Here is a 16,545-nt window from a genome sequence, read left to right on the forward strand (position 1 = left end):
GGTTCATATTCAGATGGCATGATATTGTAAATACAAGTAGAAATCTAAATCCCATCTATATGACACTATTATGAAACCAAGCCATAGTATGATTTCTTTTTCCCCAAAATGTACACATAAGGCAAAAAAAACAGACCAAAAAAAAAAGTTCAATCAGTTGTCGCTCTCACCCTTGGCAGCCTTCTTCCCCTTTGACCGCTTCCTCTTCTTCCTCGTCCCGTCAACATCCCCGATAATGTTGCTCACCTCCTCGCCGTCCTTTGCTACTGACTTGCTCTTCTTCTCTCGCCTCCTCTTATCTTTGGGCTCCTCCTCGCCGACCTCCTTCGCAACCACCCGCTCAAACCCATACGTCGGCCCCGTATGCTCAAACTCGCCGCCAAAGACATCCCTTCGCCACTGGCGCAGCCGGGCCTTCTTGCCCAGGTGCTTCCTGTCCCGGCGCTTCTTCTCCACGTCGCGGAACGTGGCGAGCTTCTTCAGCCCAGCGAACTCGTTGAGCACCTTGTCCGACGGCGCGAGCAAGATGTCGCGCGCCGTCAGGCCAAAGGCCTGCGGCGAGGTCTCGCGGTACCGGAAGCCGCCGGAGCCGTTGCCCTTGAGCACGTCGTGGTCTGTGAGGTGCATCTTGGCGTCGACAAGGGCCTCGAGCTTGGAGCGCTCTTGGCGGGCCTTCTTCTGGGACTCTTGACGGGCCTTCTTGTGGTCTGACGACTTGAGCTTCTTGGCGGATGGCTCGTCTTCGTCATCCTCATTGGCGTCTTGTGCTTCGTCGTCTGATAAGGCGATGTTTGGCTTTGCCTCGCCATCTTCGAAATCGGGGATGATATCGTTGATGTCGATGTCGTCGTCCCACTTGGGCTTCTTGGGACGCTTCTTCTTGCTCTTTTTGTCGTCGCCTTCCCCATCAACGTCCATCTCATCGTCATCTGAAGCGACATTGGCTTCGTTGATAGCGTAGTAACCCTCGTCGAACCACTTCTTCATCTCATCCTCCCACTTGTTGTTCTCCCACGCATCATCCAGGAACTTCATCCACTGCTCATCCGTCAACTCCTTACCAAACGCTCCGGCCGCCTGCTTAATCTTGCGAAGCTTGCCCTCGGTTTCCTCGAGCTTCAGCTTTCGTAACCGGGCCTTGTCTTCACGGAGTTGCTCCTTCTCTGCCTCCTTCTTCTCGCGCTCAAGCTCTCTCTGGCGCTTTCTGCCAGTCTTTTCCTCTCGTCTGACGGATCGCGCAGCCGCAAAGTCTCTGGCATATGATTTTAGAACCTCGTTGCTCTTTTCTGGGTCCTCAAATCGCAAATTGTAGGCCTGTTCAAATTCTTCTGCCCGGTTGTCCTCTTCTCCATCATCAGACTCAAAGGCCTCCCATCTTGAGCCCTCATCCGCTACCCAAGCTCTCGCGGCCAAGAAATTCGACAGAAATGTTTCCGGATCCCTGTCTGCATTATTCACGTCGACTTCAGAGAGCTTCACGGCCTTTGCTCTAGAGGGGTGTAGACCGTTTGAATCTGATTGTGCTGGCTCTTTTCGTTTGATGAAGCCGTCCTCATCCTCGTCCTCTTCATCAGAATCTTCAGGTTTGGCAGCGTTAATCTCAGACAGAAGGGACTTTTTAATTGCGTCCTGCTCTTGTTGGTATGTTTTTGGTGCCTCCTCCTCGTCATCTGAGCCACCAATGTCGCCTCTTAACAATTTCTCTCGCTGATAGTCGCGGAGAAAAACAGGCTTCTCTTTCTTCTCTTTGGTCATTGTGTCGGCGTTCTCGTCATCGGGGTTATAGAAGGTAACATCCTTGTCGTAGACGCGGGGATCTTTGTTTCGAATTGCTTGTAGTGTGGCAGAAATTTGAACGTCTAGGTCTTCCGTTGCAAGGAAACCATCTTCGTCTTCTGTCTCATCGGTGGAAGACGAATCATCATTCTCCTCTTCCCTCTTGATCTTTTCTTCCACTTGTAGATGTTAGAGAGGGACACACTGCCTTGGGTCTTATTTGAACATACATCTTTGCTTCTCCTCGCGCTTTTTGTTATGCTCAAAACGGCGCGCATATTCTTCGTTCACCTTAAAGCTCGAGCTTCCAATGGCAGCTCCATCGTCTGATTCTGAGTCGCTGTCGTCAAGGAGCTTTCGTTTATTTGAATTGGACGGCTTGTCCTTGGGTGCCGCTGCTCGTGGCCCAGCCATTTTGGCAACTGTATCAATCCCCAGCTTTCTTTTGGATTCAGAAGCCGTAGGGAGGTGTCGATGCTGGCGATTGGGTGTATATGGAAATAAAAATTGCTTGAATCTTCAACAGGATTCGCGCCTGCAGCAGAAACTAGTCCCATACCAACTTTTTTTTTTCTGCCGGCAGATCAGGCCCAAAAAGTTTGGCGGGGAGCAGCCGGGCATAGGCGTAACTTTTGGCCGAGGCTGCCCCGCCGAAACCGACGACGGGAAAGTCGGGTACGCCCAAGCGGTTGCCGCACTGGGTAGAAAGTACTCGCTATGACGTAGATATGGTACGATTTAGCAAGTACTCTCTACCCTCCAGGCAGCTCGGCGCCTTGTACCTAATGATGTGGCTGGTGCGTAGGCTGGTTCGCAGAGACCTCGTCATCGTTGCGCCTCTTCGCCATGCAACCGGTACTTCGTACCCACCAGGAATTTGCTTGCTAGAAGCAGCGCCAATCCTCGCGCATACTTGCAGTAGCCTCTGTACTTACAAACCTCGCCCGCAGTTGAACGGCAGCAGTGATCCGCCAGCCCACGCACATCTCCAGGCAAATCTGTACTCTTTCGCCCTCCTAGAGGAGTCGCTTTTGCTGTATCTTACAAGTCGCAAGCAGTAGCCGCCGAACCGAGCCGGTAAAAGATGGCGGAAGCTCCAAAGCCCAGCAGCAGCGTCAAGCTGGTGCTCCTCGGTGAAGCCGCAGTCGGAAAGGTCGCCAATCCTTGCTTGTCGATTCCCCCGTGGTAGACAGCATTATTGACTTGTGCTTGCAGTCATCCCTCGTCTTGCGATTCGTCAACAACGACTTCCAGGAGAACAAGGAGCCGACTATTGGTGGTAAGCCATGTCTCCCCCGGCCCTCCCGCCAGACCTCCCGCTCTCGTCATCAGCTAAATCTTGCCTGGCAGCGGCGTTTCTGACGCAGAAATGCAATCTGCCCACACGAACCATCAAGTTTGAGATCTGGGATACCGCCGGCCAAGAGCGATTTGCCTCTCTGGCGCCCATGTACTATCGAAACGCCCAGGCCGCCCTTGTCGTCTACGACATCACCAAGCCCACATCTCTCGTCAAGGCCAGACACTGGGTCGCCGAGCTCCAACGACAAGCCTCGCCTGGCATCGTCATCGCCCTGGTAGGAAACAAGCTAGATCTGGCTGGCGAATCGCAGGGTGCAAGCGAGGAAGCCGAGGGCGGGGAAGAGGGCGATGCCCGCAAGGTGTCAACGGAAGAAGCCCAGGCGTATGCCGAAGAGGAGAGTCTGTTATTTTTCGAGACAAGTGCCAAGACGGGCCACAACGTCACCGAAGTCTTCACAGCCATTGCAAATGCGATCCCCGAGACATCTCTCAAGAGTGCTAGGGGACCCGGCGCAGCAGGCACGGCCAACAGGGCTGGAGAGGAGCAGAGAGTGAACCTATCAGGACCAAGGGATGCGGGCGCAAAGGATGGATGTGCCTGTTAGAGGGGGGATGTTTGATTTGTTATACAAGGTACAGGCTACGCTACCCGCCAGATGAGGTCGGATTTGTTATGGCATGTCATTCGGGAGTCAGAGTCTTGCGTTCCAGGAGTCATTCGCGTGTTATAGTTTTGTGCGCCATATCGTTTATTATTTAGACGTCTAGTTTCTGCTACAATAGTACCTCGCCAGCGTCCGACTGTTGTTGTGGCAAAGATGGGTGTGTTTCTGTAGCATTGCATTAGTGCCAGGAACTGTAGAGGTGCTCTCAACTACTCGTATATATTACCTGGCAATACCACCTTGATGCGTAAATGTATACATCCCCATCTTTGTCCAATGCTACTAGGCAAGACACCTACATTATTTACCTTTCATATGTACCTATGTATCTGAGCTATAAATCTGACTAGGCACCTATTTATTGGACGATGCAACGGATAGGTGTTTAAACAGTCAACTGAGTCGCCCAGGCTACAGCTTCAGGCCGCAATCGGCCACTTTGGCCATCTCGATTGGCTGCCTACCTGCCTCAAATCCTCAATACAAAAGAAGAAGGAAATAACAAAAGCCGTAAACAAGTAAACAAACGCCACTGAGTTATTCAAATCACCACGCACAAAACAAGCTTCACGTATTACTGCTACACAAAGGTTTTATTAAAGTGTAACCCATATCAGGCTTTACTACAGGTATTGCTCTTCTCAGAGAAGAAGGCTGGCACGTGACCCCCTGATCGCTGTTAGCCGCTGCTGGTCGTGCTCGCCGTCCGCTGTCAGATCCACTTCTTTTTTTCGAAGCGCGTCAAACTCCTCACAATCTCAGAACTTGCACCATACTTTCTTCATAGGGGTTGACCGATTGCTGACTTGCGACTGTGGCCCGTTGCTGAATGATTTGTGGTGCCGAGGCTCATTGAGGTCACGCCGTGACGTGGCCCTGCTCTGCTTCTTCCGGGACATTCTTCGGCCTGCATCTGGAGTCCTTGGGCCTTTTCCCCCAGAAACCTCATGGTCGTCAAGCGCAGATAGACCTGGTGCTGGCGACATGGCCGTGTCCATTTCCGAGGCTCAGGCTGAGCTGATCAAGTATGTTTTTCTTCTTCTTCCGCCCTGCCTGGCTGAGTTCCCGGCATGCAATGCAATGCAAGATACTGACTGGGCACGCAGCTCGTTGGCTCCCGACGATATCCCACACAAACTGCGATGCGCCAACTGCAGCAAGCTGGCTGTCAACGCCCTGCGGCTGCCGTGCTGTGAACAGGCCATCTGCGAAACATGTACGTCGTTCGGTCGAATCCTGCTGTGAATCAAGGTGCTTTCGGATCAGCTCTAATCGTTGATAGGCCACTCGAACCTCCCCCAGTCGTGCCCCGTTTGCGAGCATTCTCCGTTATCCGCTGCGGATTGCAACCCCAATAAATCTCTGCGCACTACCATCAGAGTGTTTCTGCGCACGGCGGAGAAGAAGCGAGAGGCATCTCGGCCAAAAGAATCCAATGACTCTGCGCCTCCGACACCGGTCGACGCACCGAAATCATTGCTACCCGACGTGGGTACTATAGCCTCTGTAGAAGGCCCGGCCGAGAAGGCAGCAGATGCTAGTGGAGAAGTGCCTGTACAAGATGCAGTGCCGCAGAGGGCTGATGAGCCAGCCACTGGCCACGAAGAGGAGAAACAGGTATGGGCTTGACCAACGATCAGCAATCACATAATCAGTATACTAATCTACCGCATCGTCTGCAGCAGGAGACAGTGCTAAACAGCGCGGAAGAGCCCTTGAAAGAGCAGTCGGCTGCTGCTGAAGCTCAGGAAACCGAGGGCCCCGATGATGAAGGCGATGATGCAGCCAACGGTCAAGAGCAAGACGCTGCTGCCGAAGGTGACGACGGTGCCGACCAAACTGGCAACGACCAAGAGCAATATGGTGCATCTGATGCAGCGAATGGTGGATTTCAGCAGAATATGATGTTTCCTGGTGGCGATTTCAACCAAATGCAAATGATGATGGCTATGCAAAATGGAATGGGGCCCAATTCATTTGGTGGGTTTCCTATGATGGGTAAGGCTCCCGGCCGTCTTGGCTTTCCCGTTTGAACCATTGTTTCAAGTTACTGACCATGGAGCAGGCATGCCAGGAATGGGCATGGACCCGATGCAGAACATGTACATGAACGGAGGCTTTCAAGGCATGGGCATGAACGGCATGGGGGGCTTTGGAGGAGGATTTGGACAAGGCTCCAATGATAACTGGAACGGTGCACAGTCATGGAATTTCGACCAAAATAATTACAATCAAAATGGCCCAGGCATGGGAACTGGGGACTTTGGGAATTTTAACTCAGGATTCCAGACAGGATACAATCAAGGTAATTATGGCCACTTCAATGATTATCGTCGCAACAACTACGGTCGTGGCCGTGGGCGCGGCCGCGGATTCTACGGGGGGTATGGCCGGGGGGGCTATCATCAACAAGGCGGCGGCATGAACTATCATGACCAAGGCCAATATTCCCAGTACAACCAAGGACAAGGGGCAGCAGCCTTCCAGGGCCAAGGTGAAGCTGGGCAGCAACCGACTTCGACGGCGGCAAGTGCTCAGGTTGACGAGAATGCCAGCGAAGGTGCAAGCCAGACCAAGGCATCGGATGCCCAAGGCGGCGCTAACACTGACGGGTCCAAACAAGATCCCTCCGAATCTGCATCTCGTGAGACCCTAGGCAATGAAGCGTTTTCTGGAGGCGCCTCGCGCCCATCAACAGCCCAACCAGACGGATCTAGTATGCAGAATCGAAATGGCGTGGCGGCCATTCGCTCCATCTTGACGGCGCCGGATGCACCTATTAATGCTCCCAAAGGCCCCAAGGCCATGCGTCAAGGACTGCCTAATACTAGCCTGCTGAATCTGCGAGCCAGGGGTTTCCAGGTTGAAGATAGTGGCCTGCCGGTGCAAAAACCTGCTGCCATCATATCACAGCCGCCACAGGCGCCGCCGTCGAATCCAGCTACTCAACCGGGCTCTAGAAGTAGTACCCCCAACCTTGACAAAATGCGAGACCGTGATCCCCATCGTGATCGCAGCAAGGAGCGACCCAAGGATCACGATAAACGTGATAGAGGCGGGGCGTCTGAGGACCCCCATAGCGCTCAAGAGAGAGACCGGGAGCGGGACCGAGTAGACCGCGACCGAGGGAGGGAGCCAGAGCGCTCCGGCTCCAGGATTAGTAGTAGAAGCCGAAGCCTAGATCGCAGCAGCCGCAGCCCGAGCCGCAGCCGTGGACATAGGAGCTCCCACAGGCGACAACGGCGTCAGCGTTCCGAATCTGTAGGAGAGGAGGATAAAGATGACTCGTACCGCCGGAAGAAGCACCGGAGCAGTAGAAGACACTACTACGATGACGATGACGAGCAGTCGTCTCAACGGCCAAAGGACGATAAACCAGCTGAACGGTCCAGATCGGCCTCCCCAGATGATGCCAAACGTTCTAGCCACCGCAGCCGCAAAGACAAGGACAAGGATCGAGACTATGAACGACGCAAGGACAAGTACAGAGAAGAAGAGGACGACCGCCGGGGATCGAATCACCGCTCATCACACCGAGACCGGGGAGACTATGAACAAACCTCCAGACGTCACGATAAGGAGAGGGACAAGGAGAGGGAGCGTGACAAGGATAGCAGCAGTAGCCGCAAGGAAAAGGACCGCAAGGACCGATACCGAGATCGGGATCGGGATCGAGACCGTGACCGTGATCGAGACCGTGACCGAGACCGAGACTACACCCGGCACGGAAGCGGCAGCAGGAAGCACTCTATTGATGGCACTGCAACCCCGAGCGGCGACAAGGGCTTTGACCCGCCCACGGGCCCGCGTGGCTTTGACATCAAAGGGGGCCCTCGAGCAGCCGGTGCTGGCTCTGCCCCGCAGAAAGATGCGCACACTCTAGAAAGGGAAGCTAGGAACCGCGAGCGTCTGCTGAAAGAAGCCCAGCGTATGGCCGGGCTCGCAGGTTTGGCGGGCTCGAAACGCAGCCGAGACGACGCCGATGATGGGGGCCGCAAGGGGCGGCGCAGCCGACGCAACGACATGGTCGACGGCGATAGCGAGGAGCGGATGCGGAGGTTAGAAGCTGAGAGAGAGGGAGGACGCTGGGGTTAGAAGCTATCCCAGACGGTGCCAAACACGAGCAGCAGTGAGTCCAGAGATGATGACAAGGCTGTGGCGCGGCGCATAAGAAGCCGGCTAGCCTGGTGGGAGAGTAGCGAATCTCTTATCAATGGATAGCCTGGACCCGCGAAAATATCGATAGAGGAAGAAACTGAGCGGCTATCAGGGGGGATACGAGAGCGAGAGGGTATGACTCGGCTGGACTTGAATGCTGAATGATGATGGAGCAATAATCGACTCCACGTACACTTGGGAGCCAAAAGGCTAGCAGGCGGGTAAATATTACATTTATAGCACAAAAATAGTCAAGAACTATTCTGCATTTTACTCGGTATTTTCAAACATAACTTTGTAGACGTCTAATCACTGTGATGTGTCATGTCATGGCTTGGTTAAGGAGTACTGGGTAGGTAATATTTCTCTCCTTCTAAGGCTTGTATTTTCGCCTTTCTCCAAAAAAGCAACGCCGGTCGCATATATGATATATGTATAAGCTAGAACTGCTCAAAATGTAGCCAAAGTATATTCCAAGTTTTGCGTGTCCATGGAAGAAAAGGCCCCCCTTATCCTTTCTTCCCACGCTTTCAGTTATAGAACACGTCCCCTTTTTCCCTTTTCAAAGTTGAATTTCATATCCTCTCTCCCGCATATTCACAGCTTTCCTTATTAGGTTTCCCCTGAGAAAGGGGCCACTGGCTACGGATTTTACCTAGTATATACCTTGAGTGCGATATTGGAAAGTATCGTACCTGTTGTTGCGCCCGAGCATGTTAGTCTTCTGGTCAATGAATGTGTAGGGAAAAAAAATATCTACAAACTCACAGTCGCGTGTAATAACTGCCATACGACTTGGCAACCAAGTCCGTCTCGACGAAATTCTCCGCCTCGTCGGCGCTGAGATGCAGCTGGAAGCGCTGGCGGAGCGTCGTCACGACATGTGTGACGCCGACGGCGAAGCAGGGCATTTTCGAGTTGAGGCCCATCATGGCCACCAGGTCGATGATGTAGTCCGCGGACCGTCGAAGTGCTGAGAGAGGGAATGTTAGAGGAAATTTGCCATCTAAATCAGTCAATCTGTGGTGTTGTTCAACTTACCCTGAAAAGCTTGTTTACACATCCTCTTGTAGTCTTCAAAGTCTGGTGAACCTATTCCTCCAAGGACATCCACGTACTCGTGTGTGAGCTTGAAAGGCGCAGCCTCGAACCCAACTGAGCCAGGCGAGTTGGAAAGCATGAATCCAAAGTCGATGTGGATAATGTGCCCCTCGCTATCAATCAGCACGTTGCCGTTGTGCCGGTCTTTCAGCTGAAGGATATAGGAGATGATGCTATACGCCGCTAATGAGCGTTTGAACGCCTCAAGCCCAGCCTTGTAGGGCTTGCTGTCAGGCTGGCCGAATGCCTTGATGAAGTGGTCCTTTAACGTGGCAATTCGATGCCGGGGGTTGTTTCCAGCCTCGATCGATGCAAGCGTGAGACTTCGCTTGAGCGAGTGCAGGGACACACCGTTGGCTATCGTTTCGACGAGTCCAGACGACTCTCCGGTTACGAGAATGCGCATCAGCTTGACCCAGACATCCACCTTTGCATCCACCCAAATCTTGTGACAGACGTTGATGAGCTGGCACGCAAAAGCCTCCTGACGCAAATCGGCGCCTGTTTTTACAATGACGCTCATGAGATCCCAGTTCTTCATCCACCCGTAGGGCGAGGACTTGCGAATTCGCTCCTTTTTGGCCTCCCAGGCTTCTCCAAAGACAGCCGCACTAGGGTCGTCGCGATCACCACGGCGCTGGACACCTCCCGTCTTGATGTCGTTTTCCATCCTGTCCCTGCCTGCACTAGCGTTGATATTGGGATCAATTGGTGCCGCTTCTTCTTCATCCAGATCCGCGTCTATGCCCTGCATCGCGCCGGCTGTGCTGGCTTTAGCCATGATGGTGTCAAACGTAGGACCGTGCTCGTCTGCGTCAAAGCTCTGCTCCTCGAGGCTTTGCATGCTCGCAATGATCTTGGCCCTAATCGCAGCCACTTCGTGTTTTGGTCGCTTGCCGCTCGTGGCCTCGAGTTGGGCGAGCATCTGAGACGCTGTCCTCATGTGCGTAGCCAGCGCTGAGAAATCTGGCTGGTCGGCGCGAGCCATGTTGAGCGTCATCCGCCGCCGAGAGCCGGGGCTGGGCGATCTCGAAGAATAGGGCCCTGACGTGCGCGGCGTAATGGCATCCAGTGTTGTAGACGCAGTTGTCGCTCCGCTAGAGAATCGCTGGTCAGAAGAGTGCTTTGAGTGATAGCCGGTGGAAGGAGGCTCGTCGTCAAACGCCTTGAGAAGCGGCGAGCTCCCTAAATCACCAGAAGTTGGTTCGAACACGCTGTCTATGATGGGCTCGGGAGGCTGAACAACCTGAGCGGCCCTGGGTATCTCCGAAGAGAGATCAAACAGTCTTTTCGTGGGCCCGCTGCCACCAAGAAGACTGGTCAGCAGCCGCTGGTTATCCGGGGCTTCGGGATCAAAGTTAAAGTCATCTCTCAACACCTCGACCATTAGTAAATAGGGCACCTTCTCAGCGCTGTTCAAGACCGTTGCCTCGGCGGGATTTAGCCGCACAATTCGATGGTGGCGGCTCTTCCCGGGCGCGCCGTCGATCAGTGTCGGCGGGCAAATCATGGGAATATCGACCTCAGCCGGTAAATCCCTTCCAATGAGGGCCAACTCGGCTCGCAGAGCGCTCATACGGGCGGGTTTCGGCACGGCGACAAGTCGGTTGGAGATGCCTTCAAGGGCAGACAAGAACTGAGTTTGCGATCTGAAGTAATGTTGCCTCAGAAGCTGTGCTTTCTGGGCCGGAGACATGTTGTTAGTGCCTAAAGCCGATTTGAAGTGGTGAGAATGTCTTCTATGGATGCCGTCCGTGGGCCTTGAGTTGACTCCTGCAGAAACGGGAGTTGCTGGCCGGGATGGTCCTCGTGGGGATGGCAGAGGCAGAGATGCGGTGCTGAGCCTTGCTTCTAGGGATTTCATATCCAGGGCAGACGGCCTTTTTGAATCCGGGTTCAATGGCGAACGAGAGAGCGGTGCTTGGGAACCAACTCGCCGTGTCGAAGGGCGGCTGTCCATGACCAAGCTGCCATCGGATGCGCCAGGTGATTTTGGTTCCTTGATGCGCCGGGATTTCGAGGTCGGACTGGTCACGGTGTTTGCCCTCGTGGGCTTTGTTGAGGAAGCTTTTGCCGTGGGCTTTGGAGTTTCACTCCCGTCTGAACTATCCTCAGTGATGGGTTGAGGCTTTCGGGCCTGTGCGACAGCAAGGGGGCCGGCCCATCTTGGTATCATTGGAAGGGCTACACTCGCAAGGACGAAGCTGGAGAGCACGGTGACGGGCAAGACGTTTTCCTTGATCTTGTGGTGCCGCGCCGTGTCTGCAAGTCCAAACACGATGTGCTGCACCTTGTTGTAGACTCGACGACATGTCTGAAAGGCATTAGACTGCGGATTCGACGACAAATCGTGCAGATATGTCTGAAAGAGCCAAAACGTCTGTAGCAAACAAGCCAGGTTAGCATTCCAGGGTGCGCGAACAAGCCTCGTCTCGTTTCATCTCATGTCGCAATTGGCGACCCATTTGGCTATACCCGTAGTACGTACCAGCAATGCGGCTGTCACAGACTCCTCACACAGATCCAACAAGAACTCCTCCAAAGCCATTGACTCGTTGTCGACGCTGATGATGAGGTGGCATAGCTGCGGCAGGAAGAACTCGATGTCCTCGTAGGGGAACTGTCGCAGCTTGTTGCATAGGACATAGTGAATGCCTACATGGTCGGCATAGCGACTACAAGACAAAAAAGGGCACGGGTTAGCCTATACACACAAGAGCTTTGCTGCTGCCGAGCTGCCGGAGCTAGGTAAAGCTCCAGAAGGAGAAGAGAAAAGGTGCCAACTCACGAGAGGTAGGAGACGGAGAGGAAGGGATTCGCATTGAAGACGTCGGATTCGAGGAATCGCTGCAGCAAGTCCCACGACATTGGGTCACGCGAGGCGGCAAGCAGACACTGAGGAATAAGAAGGATCGAATTGGCGGCTGCGATAGTGGTGCCTCATCTAGATGAGGGCGGAATGCGATGCAGGATTCAGCCGGTCTCGCATGGCTCTCGAAGCGGGGGATTGGCGACGGCTCTTTTGTCCAGCGGCAGTGAGGGCGCGCATGCAACAGCAACAGCAGCAGCAGCAGCAACAGGGCCGAAGCAGAAATGGATGCACTGTGAAGCTGGCAGAAATGAGCGTCGAGGTCGAGGGGGGGGAAGCAGAGCACGAAACAAGCGTTGGCGTCGAGGCGGCGGACGAGGCGGAGATCAATCAAAGTCCAAGTATTTGGCCTCGCACATACTTGGTGCAACACAATTGGAGGAGTTGAGTGACCTGTCCACTTGTTGCCGCTTTAGTGCCTAACCTTTCTGGCGGCCACCACTATCTACAGCACTATTGCTTGGCGCCGCCAGTCTTTTAGGGGTCCGCCAGGGGAGCTGCGAGCGTCGAGGCGTTGAAATGGTGGCACCGTTTCAATTCCTCTGCCGGATGACTTCTTTTAGCCCGAGTTGGTAGGTGATTTTGCAGCAGAGACGGGAGCCGTGGGCGGGAACACGAACGGTCCGCCCACACAGGGCTGGATTCATGTAATACTAGAGTAGATATAGGTAGGTACAGTAATCAAACAAACCGAGCGGACTTTCATGGTAGCAAGTACCTGGAATCTAGATATTACAATTGAGTGTTTCCCCATCTACTCCGTACTGTCAATATGTAATGTACGAGTAATGAACATGGTGTTTAATTCCGTCACCATGAGGCGGCCCGGTAATAAAACACACAGGCCAATGGAGTCGTCGGCGCCCGGAGTAAGGAGTTTTGCTCTCCGAAGTCCTGGCCAGCTGCCTCTGGACGCCCAAGTAAATTTGTCGAATTGCAGGCATCTCGCACAATACAACCTCTTAGATACCGTGGTAATACGGAGTGCAGCAGGCCTCCGTCAAGTGTCTGCGTAAGGCAAGGCAAGGCAAGGCAAGGCAAGGCATGCAATGTACTCAATTGTACACGCATACCATGCCGTTTACCCCATTCAGCTACCTACCTTAATAAGTCGACCTGACTCTGCTGCACGCACTCCAGGCGGAGGCTGGCCAAAGCCGTCCCCTGAACGCTTACTCGCTCGCCTCCAGCTTCCATATCCAATGCAATGCAGCTCATCTGATCTGGGCACCACCGACAACGTACACGTGCATAAACGGCGGCATTTCGTACGTCGCATAGGATTTGGACATTGATTGCTTTGCGCATCAGCAGACACAGAAGGACTCCCAATGGAGCGCCGTTGCAAATACGGACCAAGTGCTTGTCAACTGCACATGTCAGACAATACGCACCGTTGGCAGCTCCGTTTTTGCTGTCGCAGCCAGCCTGTGAAACAATGCGGCATCACCCGTCACATGCCATCCACTGTATCAGAAATCGAACCCATCCATGCCAAGGGCATACGGTAAGGATCCTGCAACTTTCAAGCCGCACGCGTTATTTTTGTTTTGTCTTCTTCGTCTTGAGCTGGAAAATACTAGTACTTGAGTTGTCCAGAGCGAAAGCTATTGAAGTGGAAATATGGCAACAGAGAAAAAAAAAAGGTTACAGTACTAAGACACCTCACGCAGTTGTCGTGTGCATCCAGATAGAGAGCCTCACAGCTACACGGCCATCTAGAATTCCGCCACCCCCTCCCGAATGTGTCCGTCCCCAACGCCGCTGTATGATAATAACAATGTGGTATGTTTTTGCCAGTAAACGCCAGTCATCCCAATCTTCGTTCCCGTCATCATGTGTGTGTGTGTGTGTGTGTGTGCTCGAGGTCATTGTGCTATTGTACCTTCTTGCGGCGGCCACCTCTGCCTCGCTTTTTGGGCTCCTCCATCTCTTCGTCGGTTTCGCTGTCGGCCTTGGCCTTGGACTTGCTGCCCTCCTTCTCATTCTCCACGCGGCCGACAATCTCCCTGAGAAAATCCCACTGCTCGTCTGCCTCCACCACCTGCTTCAGCATGGATGCCGTGACTCTCTTAGATCCTTTGTCCTTGGCAACATCCGCGCTCTTTGTGACGAGCTGGATCATGAACAGCTCTAATGCCTTGCCTACAGCAATGGGGGTTTGCTGAGCGACCTTGCCTACTTCCTCATCGGCCTGCATGATCCGCTTGATCCGGGCCGTGGGAAATTTTGTCCGGACAGGAGATGGTTCGACGGCCGGTGCAGGGGGCGGTGGCGCCACTAACTTTCGCGGCGGCATATCGAACGACGAGGACGGAGGCTGAATGGCGCTTCCGGAGAATTGGTAGGGCTCGTTTGACGTGGATAATGGCGGCAGCGGAGGTCTGAAAACCCGCTCCTCAGGCCAGTACGATACGGGAATTGCGGCGTTTGGAATGTGGGCGTCGAAGCTTTGCGCTCGCTGCGACTGCGATGGCGGGAAATAGGGCTCGTACTTGGGTTGGCTCGTGGGCGTGGCGACCGGGGTTTGGGGATACGCGCCGTAGGAGGGAGGTATATAGTAGGGGGAAGGGTCGGTTCGTATAGCTCCAAAGTGGTCGGCGGGAGGCTGTATTTTATATCCAGCCTGGCTGTGGCTTGCTGACGCTTGGAGTTGCTGAGGTGCGGTCTGGGTGGGGCTGCCCGAGAAAAACGACGACAGGTCCGGCGACCGTGGCGCGTAATTCGACGATTCTTCGGCCGACATTGTTTTTTTTCCAGCGGCCGTTTAGCGCTGCTTTAGTGCATCAACCTCGCCTGCTCAGGGCAACGACCGCAAATCAGTGGCCCAGGAAACAATGGACCGGCACCAGATTCTCCTCCGACAGGGAGCCTCCGTCGTCTCTTTTTCCTTTTTCTTCCCCAAGTCCGCTCCCCTTGCAGCGATTTTTTTTTTCTTCAGCGGCGGCGCTAGTGCTGGCTGCAGCCGATTTGCAGGTCCGGCTCAATGCAAAGCGACTGGGTCAATCCAAGCCAAATGACGCGCTGCAGCGAGATGCTAGTCTGCTGAGATGATGCTGAATTCGCGGGGGATAAATGATTTGATGGCGATGCCCTGTTGCTGTTGGTTGAGTAGGGTAGGGCAGGGCAGAGCCTAGACTAATGCACGGATGGACGGTCGATTACTTTCTTCTCGTTCTTCCTTTTTCTTTTCTCTCTTGACCCTCGAAGTCGCATGTCTTCATTTGGTACCTACTCAAGTGACGGGGCCAACAGACGGACGGGTTGCTGGCAGACAGGAAGCGGAGGCGATGCGACGGTGCAGGTGGTGTAAAGAATTGGATGCAGCCAGCTTCTACTCGTATGAGACGCTTCTTTTATTCAAAGCTAGACATCTAGCTATTGACGAGGAAAGAGGGCCTGTTCTCAATCGATGAGTTTGAATCGCCTTTTGTCCTTTCCAACGTCCCTTCTCTTGTCTTCCCTTTTTGTTTTCTTTCTCGCTAGTGGGGAAAGGGAAGGCGTCCAGAAAGATCCTGCCCTGCTGCGATTTATTTCTTGTTTTGGAATAAGAAGCCGGGCGCGCGACTTGAACCACTCACTCAGACGACGTCTCGGCAATATTTCAGCCAAGGAGAGTGAGAGTGAGAGTGAGGATGAGAGTGAGAGAAGTATAGAAAGTATTGCGGGATACAGTCATATGGCAACGGCTAATGAATGAGATGATGCTACACCAAGCGAGGACAAAGAAACGGCTTTCGGTGACGGAGCGCTCACCGCAGACCAAATGTGGAAATGGGGGTGGCTGCGATGCGGCGTCAAAAGCCGCCTTTTGCGCGCATGAGAGGAAGTGCGCACTGCTTTTGGGGGCGCGGTTGGAGGGGTCAACATGGCATCGACAGCAGGGAATGGCCAGGCGTTTATATGCGCATCCGTTCGCATTGAGCCTGAGTTGGGCCACCTGGGCTAATGGCCAAGTTGCACCAAATCGGGAGGGGGCGACAGCCACGAGGAGTCGATTCGCAAACTGCTCGGCGCGCACAGGAGGGAGGTCGAGGTAACCAACACCTGCTGGGCGCCCGCCCTAGGCTGAGCTACCGAGAACGGAGAACTGCCTTGGATGAGACTTGGAGCCGTGGCTGGTGGCACGCTGATGACGGTGGGAGGAGGGGGTGTGTCGCTATGAAGGATGGACAGCCTCGAATATCTGGGCTCGCTCACTGCCTTGCACTGGATGTCCTTTTCCCTCCTTCAGCCCTCCTTCAGCCCGGCTTGAGGTCGACACCCAAGTCCCCGTTCGTGGCATCACATCTGGCGTGGCGCTGCGTCGATGCGGCTCTTGGATGATACACACACCATCGGTACTATCTAGTACGATTCCATTCAACACGCAGCCTTACTGATTGTCGTCATGCATCCCAGCCGGCGTTTGTATCTCTTTCACGTCATGGCTGTTACAATACCTCTGGTCTCCCTCTACCGGCACAACAACCCACACGCCATGCTTACTTTTACTTACATGTCCATATCTTTTCCCATCATCAAGGCGGTTCCCCTGGCACGCAAGGGATGTGCGCATTCTCTCCGCCCATTGCCAGGCTCGCATCTCGCCCTTGGCCTGTCTTAACGCCAACCTGGCATGCGGTCGAGCCTCATCACATCACTCATCTCACCCGATCAGACGTGTCCAGTCCC

The 16,545-nt window shown here is 54.0% G+C and overlaps 5 protein-coding genes across 5 annotated transcripts; 2 read left to right on the forward strand and 3 right to left on the reverse strand.

Moving 5' to 3' along the window:
• Positions 1-168: 168 nt before the first annotated feature.
• TRIVIDRAFT_133414 (uncharacterized protein) lies at positions 169-2,169 on the reverse strand (the record flags this gene model as incomplete). The annotated part of the gene is made up of 2 exons (XM_014095756.1): positions 169-1,955; positions 2,007-2,169. Coding segments are annotated over 2 exons (1,950 nt in total), but the record flags the coding sequence as incomplete, so codon positions are not given.
• Positions 2,170-2,860: 691 nt separating this feature from the next.
• TRIVIDRAFT_183364 (secretion-related small GTPase) lies at positions 2,861-3,896 on the forward strand (the record flags this gene model as incomplete). Its single annotated transcript, XM_014095757.1, has 3 exons — positions 2,861-2,929; positions 2,992-3,055; positions 3,127-3,896. The coding sequence occupies 3 exons, from the start codon at positions 2,861-2,863 to the stop codon at positions 3,681-3,683; spliced, it is 690 nt and encodes a 229-aa protein (XP_013951232.1).
• A 641-nt stretch (positions 3,897-4,537) lies between these two features.
• TRIVIDRAFT_214259 (uncharacterized protein) lies at positions 4,538-7,838 on the forward strand (the record flags this gene model as incomplete). The annotated part of the gene is made up of 5 exons (XM_014095758.1): positions 4,538-4,768; positions 4,850-4,959; positions 5,026-5,360; positions 5,426-5,741; positions 5,809-7,838. The coding sequence occupies 5 exons, from the start codon at positions 4,728-4,730 to the stop codon at positions 7,836-7,838; spliced, it is 2,832 nt and encodes a 943-aa protein (XP_013951233.1).
• A 718-nt stretch (positions 7,839-8,556) lies between these two features.
• TRIVIDRAFT_57076 (uncharacterized protein) lies at positions 8,557-11,870 on the reverse strand (the record flags this gene model as incomplete). Its single annotated transcript, XM_014095759.1, has 5 exons — positions 8,557-8,596; positions 8,670-8,874; positions 8,943-11,382; positions 11,491-11,677; positions 11,791-11,870. 5 exons carry the CDS (start codon positions 11,868-11,870, stop codon positions 8,557-8,559), a joined length of 2,952 nt encoding a protein of 983 aa, XP_013951234.1.
• Positions 11,871-13,870: 2,000 nt separating this feature from the next.
• TRIVIDRAFT_9375 (uncharacterized protein) lies at positions 13,871-14,110 on the reverse strand (the record flags this gene model as incomplete). Its single annotated transcript, XM_014095626.1, has 1 exon — positions 13,871-14,110. A coding segment is annotated over one exon (240 nt), but the record flags the coding sequence as incomplete, so codon positions are not given.
• Positions 14,111-16,545: the final 2,435 nt, after the last annotated feature.

Source organism: Trichoderma virens (genome assembly GCF_000170995.1).
Source record: "Trichoderma virens Gv29-8 chromosome Unknown TRIVIscaffold_89, whole genome shotgun sequence".
Classification (NCBI taxonomy): Eukaryota; Fungi; Ascomycota; class Sordariomycetes; order Hypocreales; family Hypocreaceae; genus Trichoderma; species Trichoderma virens.